This window comes from Lemur catta, chromosome 13 (assembly GCF_020740605.2).
Source record: "Lemur catta isolate mLemCat1 chromosome 13, mLemCat1.pri, whole genome shotgun sequence".
NCBI classification, from domain to species: Eukaryota; Metazoa; Chordata; class Mammalia; order Primates; family Lemuridae; genus Lemur; species Lemur catta.
In genome coordinates, this window is record NC_059140.1 from 62897904 (window position 1) to 62921409 (window position 23506).

The 23506-nt window shown below is 40.8% G+C and overlaps 1 protein-coding gene across 2 annotated transcripts in view; it reads left to right on the forward strand.

Annotated features, from left to right (window-relative positions):
• Positions 1-23135, forward strand: part of LRCH1 (leucine rich repeats and calponin homology domain containing 1) — a 167100-nt gene extending 143965 nt beyond the window's left edge. The window contains exons 17-19 of one of the 2 annotated variants that reach the window (XM_045567279.1): positions 484-621; positions 5846-5923; positions 22101-23135. In XM_045567279.1, the coding sequence (XP_045423235.1) occupies positions 484-621; positions 5846-5923; positions 22101-22211 (327 nt within the window). In that variant the 3' untranslated portion in view covers positions 22212-23135. Of the gene's footprint in view, positions 1-483; positions 622-5845; positions 5924-13252; positions 13550-22100 lie in introns of those variants that run through there. The other variant, XM_045567280.1, reaches the window with a different exon arrangement.
• The last annotated feature ends 371 nt before the right edge of the window (positions 23136-23506 follow it).

The window sequence follows — 23506 nt, forward strand, 5'->3', positions numbered from 1 at the left end:
TGTGTATTATTTCTTACAAATGCATATGAATCTCAAGTTATCTCAAAATCAAAAGTTTAATTTTTTAAAAAAGAACAAAAATTGATTTCTCAACTAAAACATAGTTTAAAAGGCATCTCGTAATCCCTCTTCTGTCCCATGCAGACCGTCTGAACCAGTCAGATTTGGTTTTTATTTATCAATTCATTCTGTGTGTATATTTTCATAGCCAAGGCTGAGGAAGCATTGAGCTCAAGAAGCGATTCCATGATTTCCTTCATTCTGCTAATTAAAAATTTTAGACACAACTAAATTTGTTTTTACGCAGAAGGATTTTTAATATTATTGGAGAAGATGTAAATAATAGCAGTGTTTTCGGGACATTCTTATCCTCATCCCCCATAGTGAAATGAGTGCCGCGGTTCATAAATACCTATAATTATATTTTACCCTCGGCTGCCTCAGTGTCGATAGCAACTGGCTTCCTTCTGATTTCCCCAACAGAGCATCGAGATGAGGCTGAAGGTCAGTCTGCACGAGGACCTGGGGGCAGCGCTCATGGATGGCGTCGTCCTCTGCCATCTGGTCAACCACATCCGCCCGCGGTCTGTTGCAAGCATCCACGTCCCCTCACCAGCGGTTGTAAGTAGCACCATATGAAGGGACACTAACCTTGACCTAAAACACACCCTTTCGGGGCAGTGTTGTTGGTGCAGGAAGCCAGTGGTGTCACTAGGACCTTGCTCAAATCTCTTCTGTTGAGCCCCAAACCACCCTAAGAGCAGAACAGGAACGAAGGAATGGGTCTGAATGAAGCTACATTTTTACTGTAAAAAGGGAGATGACTTAAAAATAAATAGGTAAATATCAAGCAAATCACTTTAAAGGAATTACTGATTGAGGTGCTAACTTTAAGACTATAGGAACATAAGGATTCATATCTCCCAAGGGATCATAATAAACAGTGAGAAGCCTTTTCAGAAAGCTCCTTTTGGTCGGTCCCTTCCCTTCTAGATGGAGTCATCTTTGGAGATTTTAGGATAGCCCTGAAAAGACATGAATTCTATGGAAAATATCATTAATAACCTGTTGAGAGTTCGGTCAGCCGGTTATGATTTCAACAATTCCTTGATCAGTCACTGTGCTCACTGACACGTGGGTGATACTGGGACACAGTGGGGACGGTGGACGTGAATGAGACTCCGTAATGCCCCCAAATCCGCGTCTCCACCATAGGGGAGACAAAGCCTGCATGCGGGGTCCTCTTGCTAGACATCACAGAGCTACAGAGTCGGTCGTATGGTCATTCAGGTGAGAGTGAAGGAATCCAGGATGGGCTTGTCTTTGAAGCTTACATACGGTTTCCCTTCAGACAAATGGAGAAGAATCTCTGCTCACACTATTTGCTGTTTGTTAGGAAAGGCAGAAGAGTTTCAGAGCTAAGAATGCAAGGTTGGGATTCAAATTCCAAATCTATGTCTAAAATACATATAACTTTGGGCAAGTTATTTATCCTGTCTTTAACTTGATTTGTGCTTCTCTATAATGGAAATGTTCTTGCAAGGATGAAATGAGGTGCTACATATAATGTATACATATAAGCCATTATTATCATTAGTGTTTATAGGGCAGATTTAAAAAATCTGAAGGCCCTAATCTCAAAATACAATGTTCATAAAATGTCCTGGAATGGATGTGTTGGGCGAAAGGTCACGTGACGCCCCTGTCCCCTCCCCTCCTCCCCAGGAAAGCCTCCCAGGGGCGTTATCTGTCCTACTTCCTTTGCTCTTGGCAGCAGAAAAAAATTAGCTGATGATCCCATTTCAACTGTTAGTTTCCTTTCTAGAATATTGAACATATTTTTTCTTTCAAAAGTTTGACTCCTTTTTTTGTCTCAGAAACATAGGGGAGAAAAAAGACCAATCTGTCTTCTCTTTTGTATCTTCCTGTAGCAGCCTGAATGTAGGACAGCAAATTCTGATCCATTGGACAGGGTGAAACTCTGTGGTATCTCTTGCACCTGAGGTCCAAACTGCCGTAGAGTTATTGGAGCTGTGTCCCCAATTCTCGTGTGATAATTTTTCCCAAATTATGAAAGAAATACTATGGACTCCTTGAACTTCAATGTGAATGTACAATGAACATGTCGCAAGGTGTAAAAGGACACCGTGAATCGTGTATCCATACACCTTTGTATATTTTATTCATTCTTCAGGAAAAAGACTCACCGGTTCCACAAAGCCGCTGTGGTCCAAGTGGCTGCCAGGCAGCGCTGGCTGTGGACCCAGTGATGTAGAGACGCAAGGGCTGAGATTTCTGGGTCAGGACAGCTGCAAAAACACTGCCTGTTCTTGAAGGGAGGGACATAAGCAGCACCCTCCACACAGAACTCAGGAGTGGAGAGTTCTGTTGGGGGTGTGTCCCCCTGCAAGCCTAGCACTGGCCAACCCACAGCTCACCCGTGCCAAAAGCTCATGCTTGGGCGCAGAGGCAGCTATGTCTGCAACACTGGGTAGTTGGAAGAGGGGAGGTCCTTGTCCCCACATCCGTTCCCGGGCTCCAGTGCCGCTTCTGCTCTAGGGTGGGGACACTCTCCCACCCTACAAGCTTGTCTCTGCACTCATGTCTCTAGTTAGAGGGATGCAGACAACTTCGGATCACCAGCCAGGTGCTCTCTGGTGCAGTGAAGCGCCCACTCGGCCCTGCCCTGTTCTAAAGGGCACTTGCGGCACTTCCCAGACCCCTTGGGGCAGCCTGCCCTGCAGTTCAGAACTCCGGAAACACAGCTGCTTTCCCAAGTCTCCCATTCCCCTGTGGTTGTCACAGCCCAACCAGGTGCCGGGGAATGTTTGTGTGGAGGGGCAGGCTGGTCCCCGGGCCACTGCAGAAAACTCAGGCAGGGGCAGGGCAGGCTGTTGGGGTTTGCTTGCTCCTGTGTCCTGCAGCAGAGCAGCAGCAGCAGCAATATTTGCCCTTGGAGCACATGACAGTGCCCAGCTTCTCTCCCCCCACACTGCCCCCCACTAGGCAGCAGGGATGAGGATGCAGCTCTGGCCCCAGGTCGCTGCAGCGCTCTGGGTCTGGGATCTCAGAGTGGCACTGGCTGCAGCACTCAGGGCTCAGAAGCCTGCAGGACCTCGCTGTGTCCCGCTCCAGAGCAGTGCCACCGCACAATCTCTGGGCAGCTCCCTGTGTTAGTCCGGAGGCCCGGGAGAGTGGAGGGGCCCTCCTGCAGCCAGGAATGTGCAGCCCACAGTGGGAGTGTGCAGGCACTTCTGACCCTGCCTCACTTCTCTCTCCTTTGCTTCTGGTGCCTTCCTTCGCTTCTCTGTTGAATCCCATTCCTGTCTCGTAGCGATCTAGCCAAAGGTGAATACCTGCTTGCTGTTTTGCATCCGCTCCGTGGGAGAGGCAGCTGCATCGAGTCAGCCATCTTGAACCTACTTCTCTGCAGTTTTCCGTTTTAGGAATGCAGTTTGTTGCTAAATGTCCACTTACAAAAAATTCTTTAGTGAGCATCTGGAAGCCCTTTGGGACCAGGCCCAGCCACCTGGTCACAGCCTTAGAACCTGCTGTCTCTTGACGGTGCCGTTGCTCTCTGCCCTGGGCTGGGCACAGGCTGCTCCCTCTGCGGGGGACGCTGCGCCCTCCCCGCCTTCCACATCCCCCCTGCCCTCCAGCGCGGCCAGCGCCCTCCTCTCCTCCACCTCGGTGTCCGCGGCAGGCTGGCCCTTCGTGACCCCTTACGGCTGCGTTTCCTCGTTTGTTCTGTTTGTTTTCCATCATAGCAACCCCATCACATTAAGAACTAGCCTATATTACATTATAATTTTGTTAACTTACTAATGTTTCCAGCTACACTGGAGCTAAGTGACCATGAGGATCTCGTTTGTCTCCACAGTTGTATCTTTAGCACCAAGTATAGTACAGACACAGAGTAAGCAAGAAATACCATTCTGTCCTCACTGCTGGCTTTGGATTAGAGTGCCGTTATTATGGCCAGCATTAAGCATTCTAATTCTTCATCCATGAAACTGATATTGTCCATTTTTCATGCCAAGCTGAGGGAATACAGTGTTGAACAGAATCACTATGATCGTCCATATGCTAAGAGGCTGTTTGTTAGAAAAATGGATTTCTTTGGTCTTTAACAATTTGATAAGCAAACCAATGGCATCTCAATTGGTGTAATTGGTATAATTTTTGATTCTTTGACCAATGGTGAGGTTGAACCTCTAGCCATTGCATTTTTTTTATTTTAGCTTATTATAGGGGTACAAAAGTTCAGGTTATGTATATTGCCCATGCCCCCCACCCCGCCCCCGCCATCCACCCGAGTCAGAGTTTCAAGCATGTCCATTCCCCAGAGAGTGCACATCGCACTCATTATGTATAGCCATTGCATTTGTCACAAGCACTTTTCTACCTGAAGCTAGCAAGAATCTTAGAAGAGGCCCTCCCTCACTCCCAAAGATGGAAAATTGTCTTTCTGTGGCTTGAAACACACTTTGCATTGATTTCTTCTGGGCTGACCTAAGAACTTTGAAAGATGTGGGGCATCTTTGGAGTTTCAGAACTGACCCTCCTAAATCATAAGTAGATGAAGGAAGGGAAGGATCAGAGAGACAAATGCCCTGACACCCTGTCTGACAGGTCCACGATCTTCACTTCTGTTACCCTCCTGTCGCATTCCTCAGGTCTGTTCCTCCTGTTTGCACGAGGCTTCGTGATGGTCTCGTCCTAAGACGTGGGTAGGGGGGTGAACAAAGCCTCCCAAGCAGCTGCTTGTCACGCCTTTGTAGGTCTCATGTGAAGGGAGACTTCCTCTCTAGCCAAGATGGAAAGTATTTGTTTAGACTTCAAACTAAATTGTTGTATATGACAATAGGCTTTCTTTCCCTTTGAGAGGGAGGAGTCCTTTCCATCTTTTTTTAAGTAAACCCTTTACAAATTTAGATTTTGATAATTCATTTGTGCCCCTGTAAGATGGAATAAGAGTCACTTCATTCTCACTGTTAACAGGATGAGGTGAGTCTTTCTAACACATGGCTCCTACACCTACACTGTTGGGATCGTGTATGCTCCTAGCTTTAAGGAAACTAACGGGGGAATATTAAAATACAGCAGGAAGGTGTTTAAAGCTTACCACATAAAAATTATACTGTATGAATTAGATGTACCTGTTACCCACCCCACACCTTAGAGGTCATATGCAGCCAAGGTTTTGTGAGAAGCTTTTGGTGAAGTCCTGAACATCGACCATTTTCATCACTGTTCACTTTGATGTAATCTCTTCCTAACTGGCTTTGGTGGGAAGGAGATTAATTGGCCTGGTAAATTGAAACCCTATACGTAGAAATATATTTGTTGATGGGGAACGGTGATGTTTATGGTGTATTATAAGTGAACTAAAGCAAGTTACACAATAGTATGATCCCGTAAAAACTTATGTGTGTGTGTGTGTATATATATATATAGTGTATGTATTTTTTTATATATGTATACACATTTTATATATATGTATACACATATATACATATGTGTGCAGAAAACTGTATAGTATTTATCAGTGTATAAACATCAGATACATGTATCTATATACATGCATATATGTGTATATATATCTATGTATGCTTACACACACACACAATGTCTGGAAGAATACAACCCAAAGTATTAACAGTCTTTATCACTAGATGGATGTTTCCTAGTAATTTTATGTTTTCTTCTATTTGCTTACATATTATTTTCTTTTTCTCCAATAAACATGTTTTACTTGTGCCATTTAGAAAAGTTAAAATTTGACCTATTAATAAAATGGTGTGTGTTTTAACACTATGTTATTTCTGTGTGTTTGCATTTATAGCCCAAACTTAGCATGGCCAAATGCAGAAGAAATGTGGAAAACTTTTTGGAAGCATGCCGAAAATTAGGAGTGCCAGAGGTAACATCAAACTTAGTTCAAATATCCATGTTTTAGTAAAAATTATATTTAATATATGTGTTTGAACCATTGAATAGATGTAAAGCTTTATATATTTTTTTACTCTCAAGCTTTCTTAAAGAATAATATTGAATAAATATGTACAATTTTAATTTAAATTGATCTATTGTAGTAAAATTAAAATGGCTTTATGTAGTATGTTCAATTCCAAGGAAAAAGGGAAAATAAGTAAATGTGAGATTCCAAACTTGAAAAAAAAATTAATCAGCTTGATTCTATGAGAGCAGACATTGCTGAGGCTGCAGGTGAGCTGGTTCCACGGGGTGACATTTTGGAGTTGATGATTTCCTTATCCCAAGATCTTAAGCGAAGACCTGTAGTTGCCTATGAATCACTGATTTTCATTCTCTGTAGTTGCATTTTGGGTATGTGAGTCAAAAAAATCAACACGGAAAATACTATAGTTAGTATTATCATTAAGTATTATCTTTAATAATAACAATGTTTATATGTTGCTTTATAGTTTGTTGACTGTTTGCATTTACATTTTATTCCTTTAGTTTGCTGAAGGCCCAATTGGCAATTCCTTGTAGCAGCCTGGCTATAGTTTGCCACTTTTTTCATCTCTTAAGCTCAGCCCCAGCCTCAGCCTCAGGCAGATGGTTGATTTGGGGGCTTTTAAAGAGTTTGCTATTAGAACATAAAATGATTTCTTAGGGAGATATGAGCCAATTCACTTAGAATTTGGGGGTAACCATATGACTGAGAAGTATATCATCATTGTGATAAACAGAAATGGATGGAAACTGTATTTCTTACGATTTCTTCTATCTTCCCTAATGCCCTGGGGTGATATAAAAAAATCTATTACACGGTATTATTTTTGAGCATGTGAAAGGATTGCATTTCAGTATAATTCTACTCAGCGACAGGAGTTAGTTATTGAAATTAACAGAGGCTTTTTTCCCTCTCCCTTCTCTCTTTCCTTTCTTTCCTCCTTTTTTTTCCTTCCTTCCTTTCTCCTCCTCTTTTTTTTTTTTTTTTTTTTAGCTTAGTGGGATTTAAAGGTGGGGGTTAGTGGTAGGCTTCAAATCTTATTTGAGGAAAAGGATACTATTATTAAAATATCTTTAAGTCAGAACTGTATCAATAAAAGAAACTTACAAATTCATTTTTTAAAAGAGTGTAATTTTTACATAATACACTAAATGTCTTTGTGATCAATTCTGCTTTCAACATTGTTAATCTGTGTGTCTATATTATGTGTATATATTTTAATATTGCATATGCAGTCTTGGCTTTGAATAAGTGTGAAAACACTTACAAACCTTTTCTAATGATTTGATTCTGTCATGGGCTAGTAAGGTTTCCCATGTGTGAATCAAAACTCTTAGACCAAGCTTCAGATGATGCCTTATTCGTGTCTGTGCTAAAAAGCACTGATGAGTTATGACCTAACCCCCTGCAATTTTTTAAAACTCATCAATGTTTTTTGGGTTACAGTGCTACAAAATGAAATGCAAATGCCCTTTACCTTTTATTGTGAGTAAAGACTGGTAATTACAATTTCCTTTTAAGATGGGGAAAAGGAAATTAAATTACCATAAAAATGCAGAGCAAAATTTATCATAATTTCTGAATTATGCCCCTAGCACAAATAGGCAACTCGTAATTCCCAAAAAGGTTGAAATACAAGGAGTATGAATGACCTTTTTTGCCAATGACCCAGTTAACTATGCTTAATAAGAAGTATATCACTCAGGATATTTTTGAAATTATCTTTAAGGTTTTAGGTGATTTTCAGGTTTTCTCTGTGTGTGTGTATGTGTTTGTGTACTTGTACGTGTACATATATATCCATCCTGACGGATAATCCACTAGCATTTTACTTGTGACTAGAGTTACTTTAGATTTATTGCTACTGGAAAAGTCTGTTAACAGTTGAATTTCTTTAATGAGAATTTTAAAATAAATAAGGAAAATTTGTATAAAATCAGAAATTCCCAACTGGAAAGCAATTGGCAAATCATCCTACATATGCAAAACAGCATGTTTTCATTTCTCAGAATGCATGAAGAAATGTTTTCATCTAGGAACATAACACCAAGTTAGGGATCAGATGACTTCCTCCCCCTTAGATATTTATACTTCTTTCACTACTTAGAGGGGGTTGATGTTTGAGTGTAGGTGTGTCACAGTACAATTGATGATTTACACTAAAAATATAATTGAATCACAAGATATTCTCCATCTACAATTCTCCATCTACAGAAATTCTCCATCTACAATTAGACATGTTTAAAGACTGGTACCTAAAAAAAACAGAGGACCTATATCATTACTTTTTCTTATTGCATCAATAAGAATATTTGGGTAATAAAATATTCATTGATTTTTCCAGTAATCAGCATAATTAATTCCCTCTAATTTGCAAGCTTTTTCCACTTCTCCATCCATAACTTATCTACACATACACACAAGCTATGGAGACCTTGAGTTCTTCATTTTCTAAGCTGAATATCTAATTGACAATGATAAATCGTCCTACAGATATCGAAGAGTCACAGCTGTGCCCTAAGCCTGTGTGTGTTGCCCTTTGTAATAGAATCAGTTTGAAACGACAAACCAAAGTCAGGGTCAGCAATTTGTATAATTTTATCAGGTTCGTATAGATGGAATACAGTAGCTGAGCAGATTTAGTTAGATTATTACATGTAAAGTCATACAATGGGATGGAAACAATTTTAAAATTGTTTTGAGTGTTATAGTTTACTCCGTTTTTCTTTAGAAGTCCCATGAACACAACCCCAGATATTTGCTCCGGGGTGGGTCAAGGCTTATGAAACATTTGTCTGTGCTTCAGCAGCCAGAGCCACAGGACCACCCTGTGGTTTCTCTAATATCCAGGAAATGTGTCAAGCAGGATGTGGCAGCATAGCACCTAAAGTCAATGAATAAATAGTGACTAAATAGAGATTAGTGGGTGAGACTATCTCTCAGTGGTATTTTAAGCTTGCTCTTTACAGTAGGGTAGGAGAGAAGGGTTCTGGTGTGACTTATTTTTAATGTGGCTTCACAGAGTTGGCTGCATTCAGAATTACAGGCAGCGTAAAGCACCACTCCACATCCCTTTGTGGTGGTAACGCCTGCTGGTCACGTTGTGCAGCTGTCTTTGACCGCTGGTGTAAGCTTCAACTTGGCCCTGAAGACAGGCCTTGGTGGGCTTCCACATTCTTCAGGATACATTCTTTATATCACCTAAGAATCTGATTCCAATTAGGCCTTGGGATCAGGATGTTTTTTATGGATATACAGTGGCTTCTTTTGCCTTTTCTGGGTCAGCTTGGCCATGCCTGACCTCTAACTAACATCTGTGTGGCAGATTCACAAGTGGCTACTGGGGGCTTCCAGATGGATCCAAATTTAGGGCTGTTAAGGTTCTCTTAGGTTGAGAGAGATCTCCAATTTATGAAGCATCAAAAGTATGAAAAAACATATTTAATTGGTTCTTCAGGGAAATTTGTCTACTCAGTTTTAAACAGGAGTCTTGGTCTCAGACCTCTGAGGATTAAGGTCTTTAATTTAACAGACTTGCCCTCTTTAGATGAGGAGGGGACTTAGAATGGAAATGCACATTGTTGTCTAGCTGCCAGCCCTTCATCGTCCTTAGTATCTCTAGAGAGAAAATAGAGAATTAAAGGCAGCTTGCCTGTCTGCGCTGCCTGGGGGTTTTCAAGACTGTAGGAGGTAGGTTTTCATTCCACGTGCACAAGGATAGGTCACTTGGTGCCCCTCAGCTTCCACAGCAGCCAAATGGAGTTAAAAATAAAATCCTAATGTACATTCAGATGCGAACGATGACTGTGTGGATATAACTGGAATTATGGCAGAGTTTTTCGTCTTTTCAGTACCTTTCATATTTGCATTTTTGTTGTGTTTTACAATGACATTTTATATTTGAAAGTAATAGTAATAACTTTCCTACTTTACACCTGTTGTTGAGAGCTCAGGAAATTATACATATGTAACTGATCAAAAATTTTTGTTATTGAAAGATGGCCTGTACGTTGAGTCTACTTTTTTTTTTTTTTTGCCTTTAATCTTGAAAAAAGAAGAAACAAATTCTTTATCCTCTTTGAGCCTTATGCCTCTTTTTCTTCCCCAAATCAATGACTTCAGTATTCATTTAAATCATAACTCACACTTTTTGGGAGGGATGAGATTCTTATTATAAGATTTAACTTTCCATTTATATTGGTTAATTCTGAGGTTAAATTCTATTGGTTAAATCAGAGGTACAGACTGACAGGTTATTTCATTAACATAAATTTTTTAACTCATAATTTATTAAAAAAGAGCCAATCTCTAGCTTATAAAATCAGTTGCGTCTTTTATAGCTAGCATGTGTTCACTGTTCATGTTAGCATCCTTTCCCAGGTGTATGCCTCCTGGTCACCTCCCAGCAGTGGTCCGACAGCCTTTCCTATGTGCATATTCAAGAATAAATCATTTTAGAAGCAGCATCTTAAAAAACTTTTAAATTACATTTCCAAATAAATTAGCATACCAATATTAAGTTATCCTCTAAGTCCATAAAATTAGTAAATAGTTGTCATATATTTGGAAAAAACTGGGAATCCTCCTCCACCCCTTCTCTCCTCTCTCTGCCAAATTATATTATACCTTGTCACAAAATTAGATTTTAAATTTTCATAATGACCATCAACATTGCTATGCTATGATAATTTAGATTAAAAAATACTTTATAAGCATATTGACTTTTAAAATTAAAATTATATTTAAATAAATTAAATATGTTCCAAATTTCTAGATAAAATTTTTGTTTTAGATACAGTTAGCCCTTAGAATTTAGACTGTAGTATACCCAGAACTCCTATAAAAACTAGACCTGTTGCCAAATTTGTCTACATTTCTGTTTGTGTCCACAGTGTTTGGGAAACCTGAGGCAATCTTTAATAGCAATATCGGTCACACACTCTTGGGTGCACTCGAAGAGAATCATTTAACCTCTCAAAATTGTGATATTTGTTCACTCTAATGGGAATTAGCATCTGCACTTGCCTCTGGCAAGTCTGAATTAACTGTATTTTTCAAATGCCTTCCAGTAATCACAAATGCTCTGTAAAAACATGGTAACATTTTGCCTCTTGATTTTCCTTCCTTTTTAGTATTTTCCAGTTTTAATTTTCACAAAGAAATAATAAGTCCCTCTCAGTAAGGCCAAATTTTGGGAAGCACAAAGGTCAGAACATCCCAGGTCAGAAATTAAGAATTTCAGCCCTGGTTTGCATCACGGCCTCATTGCAAGGACTGGATGTGACTATTGGCCATGTGACATGGAGTTGAATCACAGAGCAGTTCTCAGATGGCCACAGCAGCCCACATTCCACACATTAATTATGGTGATTCAGATTTTTGTCTACCAAACAGTCTTAGATTCATTCCTTTTTCTTGAGAGATCATGATTTAATTTAAGCCAACCACCATGGGCTATGACTCTAGGTCTTACCCACTTCAATTGAGCCCAGAACCTGTGGCATCATGCAATTGTTCCCTGGATGGGAACCCAGGACAGTCTGTGTTGCTTGCCTCCATGTGGAGAGTCCTACTGAAAACTGCAAAGCTGATCTCATTCTGGCTCTCTGATGGTGTAGCCAGGGAACAGACCAGACATATTCTGGGAAATGTACTGAAATACTTGCTGAAGATAGGATGGTTTGCTTTTAACAAGAGAATACCACCTTTGTGAAAATAACATTTCTGTTTGCATATAAGCCTTCTGTTTTATGTCTGCTTTGCTTGGATTTCACTGATCAAGCAAAACATTGCAATTAAAAATAATTATTGCAATAGAAAACTTTTCTTAGCTCACCTATTAATCTGTAACCAGCATCTGTCTCCCACTGAAATCCAGTCTATGTGTAGTCGTTTTAATTCTTGGGAGAACTCTAACAGTGGTAGCTTGGTTTCTCCAAATCCACTGAGAAACGATGCAAGATCTGAATACACATAACGTGATTTATTAATCTTATGTTAAGAGTATTTCTACCTTCATAAATAAAATTAGAATGTTTTTAATCTTATTCAGCCATCTGATAGTGCTGTATTCCTACTTACCTGAGGGCATCAAGCTAACCTCAAAGGATACAGTGAGACAAAACCTCTAATTTAGAATCATCTTCCACTTGTTCTGTGATTTGTATCTGCTCAGCAGTGACGCTAAAATAAAGAGCACTGTTGTAGTAAAGCATGTAAAAGATATATGTTATATATACGTTAGATGCCTTGCCTAATTTGAAAATAAACCTGCATTTATGAAATATGTCACAAATATTTTCACTCCTTATTTAATTTGGAAACAAAACCACAGCTTTTCTTTCTTACCGACATAACAGTCATAATCACTGTTAATTTTAAGCTGCGGTCATTTGTGCTTCAGGAATTCAGCATATCAGAAAATTGCTTCCTGACAGTAGTTAGGCTGTCCGAGGTCAACTCAGCAGACTAAGCATCTTAGTTTTGCATTTAGTTGATAAAGTAGATGTTCTGCCTCCTTATATGGTAATTGTCAAGTAGATAAAACATGGAAGTCTTTGCCTGCAACATGCCTGTAAAGTGGCGAAGGAATTTACATAATAATCCTATGTGGGGATGTACTTTTGTACTAACTGCACATCAGAGAAGCCTCCTCTAGATTTTTGGCTAATGTGTAGTTGCAACACTCTGAAACTTAATGTACTTTTTGACACATGCAGAAACATAATTAGGATTAGCATTTCCCAGAGTTTGTCAACAATCCTAAAGCAAAAATAAATTAGGTGTGTGTGTTAACTTTCAGAGACAAATACTTTATATTCATTGTACATAGACCAAGGTATAATATTCATTGTACCAGAGTAGAGATTAAATTTTAAAGTTTATATTTTTTCCTTTAGTAAGTGTAAGTCCTTAATGTCCCAAGTGAAAACCCCTTATATTTATGCCACTGGTGAGCACATGATACCACTTGAATATTAAAACTGTTTGAATTCCAGAATGATGTATAACTTGCAGAACACGCTGTTCCTCAATAGTGAGATCGTGGCTGAAGGATTTCTTTGCCTATTCGTGTAAAACACATTGGGTATTCTTTTGTAATGGATTAAAATTTATCTTTGATGTTGGAAAGGGTTTTACCTGCTTGAAATAAGGGGTTACTCCTGCCATTTGCTAGTAACCAAAAATGTGTGCTTCTTTCCAGCTGTTCTTCTGTGTATTTTTAATTGTATGCACTGTCTCTTTCTGTTCTAATGGCTGCCCTCGGAATAGGCTGACCTCTGCTCTCCGTATGACATCCTGCAGTTGGATTTTCGTCACATTCGAAAGACTGTTGACACTCTGCTGGCACTCGGGGAGAAAGCCCCACAACCAACTTCTGCCCTCCGCTCCAGGGACCTTATAGGCTTCTGTCTTGTCCATATTCTCTTTATAGTGCTGGTCTATATCACTTACCACTGGAATGCTCTGTCCGCATAACGTCTGCATGCGCATCCAAACGCTCTGCTCTGTCACCCTGATCCATTGCAGGGCCCTTCCTCCATTCGAGCCTTTGCCTTGCCAGCTTCCATCTCTGTCATCTCTTCAGTGATCTCTCGAGTTTTGAAGCTGAACGTTCACAAATCAGATTTTCCAGAAGCACAAACTTTGTAGAATGCTGTTCCCCTTAAATAATTTCTCTCGTTGAAAAGCAACAGTGACAGCAAAGTGTATCCACACCCCGTGCTTCCCCGTCCACATAGTGACATAGTGCCAGCAGCAGTGCTACCTACGCGGTTCTAGGCAGAGGGGAGCAGGGCTCTAGGACTGGAGCAGACAGGATTTAGCATATGGAAGTCTTTCCTTCGGGTCAGTATTTAACAGGGATCCTAATTCGGGACTGGGCAATTGAGCTGTAGAGGGGCGCCTTGCAGAGGAGGGCCAACATTTTGGCCCAGTAAGATCTATTAAAGTATTTAATAATACCACTATTGAAGAGTTGAAAAACCATCTGGAGAATGACTGATTTGCCAGCCATTCAGTTGGATTCCTCCTGGTTTCCTGCAAGGGGTGCGCGCACGTCCTGCCTGAGCGCGCCCCCGCCGGTGCGGAAGAGGCGCGGCGGGAGGATGCGCGCAGCCTGTTAGGGCGCCGCCCGGAGCGTGTCGCTTACACTCCAGGTGCCGTATAGTTTTACTTACTCCTCGTTATGTGTACTCTGAGGCGCTTAGGAAAGCGTTTTCCAGAAGGGATTTCTATTTTTGAATAATGTACTGGATCGTTTTGCTTTTCTGCTACATCACATAATAACTGCAGGTCCAGAATGTGATGTATTTGACTGTGTTTATGTTCAAATAAAGCCATGGGTATATTATGGAACATTCTAGGTCCTGGGCCTGGATTACTCTGATAGGAGTCAATGAGAAGATTGCTCTTATTTTAGAAGAATGTAGTTTCTCTTATTACTTGAAATGTCCATTTAATCGTTCATTTCCAATGGCATTAACTGGCAAACTGCTTTATTTTTAAGTCAGCTTAAAGGAGTATATATCAACTATATCTGCTTTTGGAGCAATGTGATCGGTTTGTAATTAGCAGGGGGAAAAAAGTTAGAATCTTATCTAGGCCAGGATATTCCTGGATTTGGGGGATGTCTTTTTATAATATGAGAAGGCCCTGCTCCAAGGTCAGACCAGCCTCCACTGTGCTTCATTTCACAGCTTATTTGCCAAATACTGTTTCGTAGGTTGGGGAGATGGTCGAGTTCCTAAAGATAAATTTCTAGTTTATTAAGATGCACAGAGTCCTCATACATGGCTACACAGAAGATACTCTTATTTTTCTGAACATTTTCATGAATCTAAGGGACTTGAAAATGTGGAAAGCCCACCTAGTTAGAAGAATGTATTTGTAAAGATTCCTTGCTGCTAAATCAGATCAGATTTTCTAACAGGAAACATTCTTTACATGATACTATCTCGAGTTATCTGCGCTTTTTCCTCCTTTGTGTTGCTTGGTGAAATACAGGGTATGTGGAAGTTATCTAATTAACCTCAGTTGTGTATAAATAACCCGCAGATGTACGGAATTGCCCTTGGTGCTATCTTGTACTCTTCAATCTGTAACACAATAAAATCCCTTTGTACAATGTCTAACGAGCACCCTGAGCCATAAGTTGCTTAATAAACACATTTCCGGTGATTATTCCAAGTTTTTATCAGCCCATTGATACATTTATTGATGCACATCCAGAGTAGCGCTCAGCATTTTCATCTAACTCTGCAGCGCTTTGAGGCTTCCCTTTAATGGTCGCTGGTTGGTTGTTTTTCCCCTGAATTGCCACTTTGAAGAAAATTCTATCAATAAAAACTGAGTAGAACAATCGTGTAAGATTAGATTTATTTTTCAGTATTGACTTGACATAGTTCAACTAAAACATATTAAATTAAAAGACATATTAGAATACATTTATATTTTAATTCTGGACCCCAAAGTATTCTTTGGATGCACTTTCACTTTTCATGTCATTAATTTATCGGTAGCCTAATGTGCTGCACTTCTTGGGATTTATTGGATGATATTTTTTCATTAAGTAGTATGGTAACTAGCAGAACACAATTAATTGAGCCCTTTAGGCAAAACTTTGAATGAACTGTCCTGCCCATTGCCAAGCCGTTAATTTCTGATCAAAATATTAAGCCTCTCTGTGGTTCTCCTCCAGGGTAAGCACCAGCACCTATGCTAATGAGCTCCCTGCTGCTTGACGGGGATACAGGGCTGACCTGCTTAGAGTCTGAGAGGTGGTCAGGGATGTAGTTATGTTATTTTTTTTTTTTTGCTTATTAAATATCCTTGTCACAAGAAACATCATTTTTTTCAGTACTTTCCAGTGTCTTAGATAAAAAGCATCGAGTATTTATTTACATTTTCTCTTTGAAATAGCCATTTGTCTTCTTTGTCTCCATCTTCTTCAACTGGTGGCAACTCCATTCAGTGTCAAGATTTTTCAAATTTGTGACAACTAATTTATAATTGTGCTTTCTATTTATGGATTCCTGGTTTGTCGTCCTTTGGGAGAGACACTTATGAAACAGGGCTGGTGGAAAGGGGCCCCACAGAACCCAAAAGTAAGATGATTGAGTAGAAAATTCATCAGTGAGAGTGGATAAATAAAGGGATTTGGTATCCCAATGCTATTTGTTTGTAAGAAATTAAAATGAGTGTGTAGTAGATTAGATTATCTCTCTAAAATTCACATAGAAGGCTGATTGAGTCATAAGGACAAAGGGTGTTTTACCTGTGAAGAAAGAGTAAGGATGATGTTTTAAAATTTCAGGAGTCTGAAAGTAGTTTTGGATTAGGTGAAAACTATTTTAATATGATTTTATTTCAGGGGATTTGGTTTTTAAAAATAGGCTTCAGATTTCAAAATTAGTTCTTAATAAGCAATCAAGGCTGGACAAGGTGGCTCATGCCTATAATCCCAGCACTTTGTGAGGCTGAGGCAGGAGGATTGCTTGAGACCAGGAGTTCAAGACCAGCCTGAGCAACATAACAAGACCTCCTCTCTACAAAAAATAGAAAAATTAGCTAGGCATGGTGGCACACACCTGTAGTCCTAGTTACTTGGCAGGCTGATGTGGAAGGATCACTTGAACCCAGGAGTTTAAGGTTGCAATGAGCTATGTTCACACCACTGTACTCCAGCCTGGGCAACAGAGCAAGATCCTGTTTCTAAAAAGAAAATTAAAAAAAAAAAATCAATTTGGTATATAGAATGTGCATTTTTTCCCCTTCTTTAAGACTGTCAGAGTCCAGTTCCTTGGCTTCTCACTCCAACTGTTTTCATTCTATGTTCAATCATTCATTCCTCAAGTATTGAATGAACACTCTCTGCAAGGCCCAGTGGTAGGTCTTGGGGATAAAAAAGTGACCATGACACATGGCCCTGTCCCCAGAAAGCTTACAATCTATACCAGGAGTCGGCAAGCTTTTTGTAAAGGACCAGATAGTAAATATTTTAGACTTTTCGGGCCATACAGTCTGTTGGGACTACTCAACTCTGCCTTTGCAGCATGAATGCAGTCATAGATGATACATAAATGAATGGGCATGGCCATGTGCCAATACAACTTTATTTAGAAATACAGGCTGCTGGCTGAATAAGCCTGCAGGCCATAGTTTGCATGCCCCTGATCTGACAAATGAAAAGGAATTCAGGTGATAAGGACCTGTCTCAAATCAGGTGTAGGATTCTCTAAAACACAGGGAAAGGGGACCATAAAGGCTCCCTGGGGCAGTGATGCTTACACTGAGACTTAGTAAGAGGTGTAGGAATACCCAGGTGGAGGGGGAGGGGAGGGAGAAAGGATAGTGAAGGGGTAGGTGTGTGTGGAGAATGAAGTGTTCTAGGGAACAGAAGGACTAGAAGGTAGCACAGCTGCAAAGTAAAGAACTCAGGGAGGGGTGACGAGAAATCCCCTCAGTCTGTACGAGGCTGACAGTGTTTCCATTTTACATTGCAAGAAACTGACCCTCAGTGGCAGAGCTGAAACCCGAAACTCTCTTACGTTAAGATAATGCACAGATCGTTTTATTTTAAGGCTCAAACAATTTAGTGCCAGGACTTCACTTTTAAGAAGCAGACTGAACAAAATGAAATGTGCTAGTGTGAGTGACTTCATTTTAGTCTAGTTGTTGGCCTGGAAGTAGGCGTGTCTCTCTTTGGGAGCATAAGAAACTGTAGAAAGAGGAAAGCCAGGCAGTGACAGCCTGCCTATTCCCCAAGTGCATTTTCTGCCAGGACAAGATGTCTGTCCCTCCCTATGAAGAGAAGCCAAATGAGCAGAGTGGCAGACCCAACCCTGCCCCTGAGTTGAGGATTCGCTGGTCCCACCTGATGTTGAAATTGATGGGACTTGCCATCAAAGAACTCCGAGGACCAAGGGACCCCTTCCTGTATCATGAACACAGACTGAACATACTCATCTGCTGATTAAGGAATTTATGGGAACTGTCATGATGTCATAGAAAGAGCCCGGCTCTAAGATCAAGCACATTTGGCTCAAATCCAGGTTTCAGAACTTACCAGCTGTGTAACATTAGCAAAGTTTCTTGAACTCTGTCTCAGTTTTCTCATCTGTAAAATGGAGATATTAATGTCTGCCTTGCGGAGTTGTCATAAAGAAATAACCAATGCAAATCTGTAGCATTGGTACTAGACATACCGGAAGTACCCAAGAAGTTTTTCAAAGTTAGCATTTAGTCTTTATTGCTTGCTGCCTTTTCTAACACCGTTTACTGTGGCTCAGAAGGGTGAAGGGTGAATGAGGGGAACCTAATAGATTCCGCCATTGGAGAAGTAACACAAAGCCTGAGTTCTTCATTGGGGTCAGAAGCATTATTTTTATGCAAGATACTACTTCATGACTCCACTTTGTGCTTTAAAAAGAAACACAATGAAGGAGGTCCATGGGTATGCTAAGAGTCTGCTGTCACATTCTCAATAAAAACCTCTAGGATCCTATAACAATGCAACTTAAATCCATTTCAAGTCATGTAAATGCACAGTTGTTTCTCCCGTAAGTCCGTTATGTACAAGGGGTCTTCTGAAAAGGCCACCTCACTTGCCTGGTCCATGGAAGGCTCTTCTCTTCTGTGTCATCCTTTGTCCAACTATAAATCAACAGCAATTCCTTCCCCATTCCAACTTCTACGCTCACTTCGTCTCCCTGCAGGAGATGCAGTGTCCCAACTGGTGTGACAGCAAATGGCCTCAGGCCAGTCCTCAGTACCCTCCCCATTTCTGGCAAGCTCCCCTTGGTCACCCTTCCAGCCAGCACCTCCAGTGTGATTCCCCTCAAAGTCTCCTTGCACCCCCTCTTCCTGTGATAAAATAACCAGAACTACGATGCTTGTACAGGGTTTCTCTTTTCCTATGCTAGTCTCTTTACGTACCTGCAACCCCAGCAGACGGCACCTCTGGGCTCCTTCAGGGGTCTGGATGAAACAAAAGGCAGGAAGGATGCAAGGGGTACCTTTTTATGTCTTCTGTTTACTCCTCATCACTACCTGCAAAGGTGGGAGGAAGAATCTCAGACCATGCACCTGGCTTAGGAGCGCCGCGGCCCGGAAGGTGAAAAATGCCGGTTGGAAAAATAAGGGCCTGGGAAAGAGAGTAACCATAACCCAACTCAATCTGTGAAGTGGCCAAATGTCCTGTTGGTGGGAGGCAGAGGCCCCGATACTGTTCCATTCCTGTCTCTCTGGAGGCCCCAGCCCTTCTCTCCTGTGCCCTCCAGCTTAGAACCCTGGAGACCCCTGGAGCCCCTGCTCATTCATGCACGGGCAGTCCCTCCCTGTGGGGGATGGGCCGCTCTCCCATCATCCCGTCAAAGTCAGGACAGGACACCTTGCCCCATAAAAGCCATGTTGTACATAGAGATTGGGCTCAGTGGAAATATTAGTACTAGAGTTTAGGCACATTCAGGACTAAACGTAAGTAAACACTGCAGTTGAGAAGCACAGAGTCCGTCCGGCTCCACTGCCTTGGGCAAACCCGTCATTTGAAAATTTCTATCTACATTTATTGCCCATTGTTTTAGTGCTCTCTTAGTGTTTTTCTTACTGCTTTTGTTGAGTTTATGTCATATAAAACCCTTTGTGATTTGATGCGAATACTTTTTTGCAGTTTGTTGTTTACCTTCTCATTCGAGGGCTTTTTTTTGACACATGGAAGGGTTAAGTATTTAAGCAATCAGTCGTTTTGATCTTTTCCTTTGTGATTTTTTAATACTGCTTTTTTTAGCTTAGAAAATCCTTCCCTATCCATATATCAGAGAAAATATTAAATATTCATCTTTATTTTCTTAGAAGGGGTGTTTTGGGTTTTTTTCCTTAACATTTAACTCTTTAATGCATTTGGGATTGATTTTAGCATATGGTATTAAGTGAACACCTACTTTCTCCAAGTAATGCCAGCAGCAGGAGCTGAGCTGTGCTTAGCAGCCACTGATAATGTGCTGCTAAGCCAGATGTAGACCTGGGTGCTGCAGGAGCCCTAAGAATGAAGAAGACACCTCCCTGCCCCTGTGAGGACCCTCCTTAGCAAAGCAATGCCAGATTCAGGTGACTTCACAAGCAGATGGTGCCAGGAAAGGCCAGACGCTGATGTCTGCCTGCAGATGGCCTTCACTGTCCCACAAAAGGGGGCACCATCCCTAGCAGCCTGGCTACAGCTCGGACAGAACCTCCCATTCTTTCTCAGGTTGACATAAACTTGCACGCTCACCTGATACGCCATTGACAAGATAGTGCGATTTTGATACATAGCAGTGACATGAAATCGTGGTTAAAAATGGTGCTGTCTTCTTTTGACATGGGCCATTTCCTCAGGCCTGGGTCAAAGTCTGAGATTCTCTGAATTTACCACAAGTTAGGGAAGGGGGACAGGTGGGAGACAGTAAAATGGCGAGAGAGTGTAGGACCCACTGGCATTGGAGACAGTGGAGCAAGTTACTGGCGATGTCATGCCATGTCCTTTGAAGGTCTTTTTCAGTGCAGGGTGCCTGAATCTGTGCTAACTTACGGAGAGTCCTACACTGGGGCGGCAGAGGGATCTGGGTCCTCAAGCACGAGTCGCGTGGAAGGCAGCCCTCCTGTGCAGAGCACTGTGATTCTTCTGCTAAAGGCTGAGTGCCCCAGGGCTTGACACAGATCCCATTTAAACTCTCCTTAAAAACAGCACTATTCCACCTTAAAAAAGAAAAAAAAGAAAAAAAAAACCCTGTCATTTGCAACAACATGGGTAAATCTAGAAGACTGTTATGTTGAGTGAAATAAGGCAGGCACTGAGAGACACATACTGGTAAATCTCACTAATATGTGACAAATCTAATATTTGGAATCTAAGTTGAATTCTCTGCCTTCTGGGCCAACAACAAAAAAAGTCAAATTCACAAAAACAAAGAGAATGGTGGCTACTGAGGCGGGGTGGGAAGGTCAGGGGGGATGGGGAGAGGTTGGTGAAAGGATACAGAATCTCACTTAGGAGGAATAAGTACAGGAGATCTTATTGTACAACATGGTGACTGTAGTTAATAATAATGTATATGGGAAAATGGCTAAGAGTAGATTTTAAGTGTTCTCACCACAAAAAAATAAGTATTCAAGGTAAGAGATATGTTAATTAGCTTGATTTAGCCATTCCACAGTGTATATACTTTTATCAAAATACCATGTTGTACAATTTTTCTTGTCAATTAAATAAAGAAAGAAAAGAAAAAAGAAACAAAGAACACTGGGCTGTGGAGAACACACTATCCTTAGGTAGAGAAGACGGGGTATTTGCTGTGGGCTCCGTTCCCAGCCAGGGACACACACCCTGGAAGGAGATTGCTTTGTATGGTGTCAGACCGGGGCCAAAAAACAAAGGTGTGAAATTATTTCATGTTCTTTTGTAAACTGTCGTGTGGAGCGTGAAAGGTTCCACATGCAAGAAGTGACTTGCATTTATTATTTTTCTTGAGCAGTATTTCCCAAGAACAAAAATGCAACATGAGCCAGGAGTGGGACACTTGTGTCTTTGACAGTTTTATGAAGGTCTTAAAAGGGAGGCTATTGAGGGATCTAGTTAAAATTAAAGGAAGGACAGTCTGTCAACATGCCTGTACCCCAGAGATCGCAGGAACTAGAATGAATTAAATCAAGGTCTATGGTCAGTAGAACGGTGTGTGGTCAGTATAAATGAATATTTGAGTTCCTTTAAAATGTGTTAGAGGCTATTTGCAATTTTGCTTTATCAGAATAGAAGCTGTTATATTTTTGATGTGTGTTTTTCAGCCAACTCTATGGAGCTCAGTTATTTAGTATAAAAGGCTAATATTTAGATCTAGTGCAGATTTCAGGGTGATTAGGAGGCTTTCTGAAACAATTCTCGCATGTGAAAAACCATTCCTTTCTCTGCAAACACAGCAAAGGTCTTTGCAGTGGGCTGCAGGTCAGGGAAGGGGCATAGACCAAGGTGATCAAACAGGCATATTATAGAGAGTACTCAGCTTAAACTCCATCCAGGATGTAGCAGGACTTTACAATGAAGAGTCTGATCATCTAAAAATTGATGTTTTGTTCTTCTTCCTTTTAGGAAAAACTGTGTCTACCCCATCACATCCTTGAAGAGAAAGGCTTGGTCAAAGTGGGCATTACAGTTCAAGCGTTACTAGATGTCACCGTAACGAAGATTCTATTCACATGAAACCACCCCCCACCCCGGCTCCTTTGGGTGGGCTCAGACTCTTCTCCCCCCAGGGATCCTGAACTCCACTCCCTGTTCAAACCTCTCCCACCCACTGCCTGTGGGTTCCCCGACTCCAATTGCATTGAAAATGTTTTCAGCCTAAGGGAGGATTTTCTACCTTTCAGAGCTGACCTGGACGTTAGTTAAGACTTGACAGGTATTTATCTTGGAACCGGTGAGGGAGCTGGGGAGTCGGAACTGAACAGCACATCAATGCCTTTTACAGCCTCCTTCATCCCTTCCATGCCCACCGACTGCCATTACCAAAACGCCAAGCACAACCGTTTTGCAGCAAGATGCCATTTGTTTTATTAAAACCAAACTCATCACATGTTTAGTGGGGGGAGGGGGACACAATCAGGTTTTTCACCACCAAATTTTTCAAGAAGTTTCTTGAGACCATTGCCTTTTAAAAAACTATTTTCGACATACAAAATATTTATATAAATATTATTTATTAGTGAGTTGTTATTCATCCTTTGGATGCAAATTGTAAATTAGGAAACTATTTTATTACTGCTTTTTTGTGGTTAAACACTTTATTTTAATATTATACATATTGAGTTATTTTCTATCCTCTTTGGTGTGCAGTAGTTCTAGGTCTTGGTAATCATGTTTTCTGGTGTATATGATTCAAAAAAAATTAAGCAAAAACAGGTGCTTCTGTGATAAAACTGTTTTCTGGGGAGGCTTTCTTTACACTTTGGTTTGTGGAACATTGGTCTTATTTATATTTCTGCATTCCATCCAGTTTCCTACATTCCAGCAGCCCTACTGTCCCCCAATACAATGAACTGAAATCAAGGGAGCACCCCAAAGTTACTTGTAAATAGCTGTGATGGGGAAAAAAAAGACATATTAAACTTGAAGATAAAATGTGAACAATTATTTTTTTGGATTCATACTTCTTTTGCTATGCACAAAACATTCACGTTTTAACACGAAGAAGTAACAAGTGTTATTAGCATCATGTGTCTTGAAGTATAATTTTGCACTGTAACTTGGGTTACATTCAAGAGAGCCTAGCACCAAAGGTAGATAATGAGGAAATGGTATAGGAAAGTGGAGATGATAAAAAGTTAGTTTAACCAAAAAGTTTTTTAAGGGAAGCTTCGAAGGAGTGATCAAAAGTTACTTAAGGCACATAGGCCCTGGATCAGGAAACCAGCACTTCTTACAACTGCCAGTTTTAAAAGAGGAAATGATTCTGAGATGTGCTCATTTTATTTTAATGTAGTTGATGGTTTTCAGAG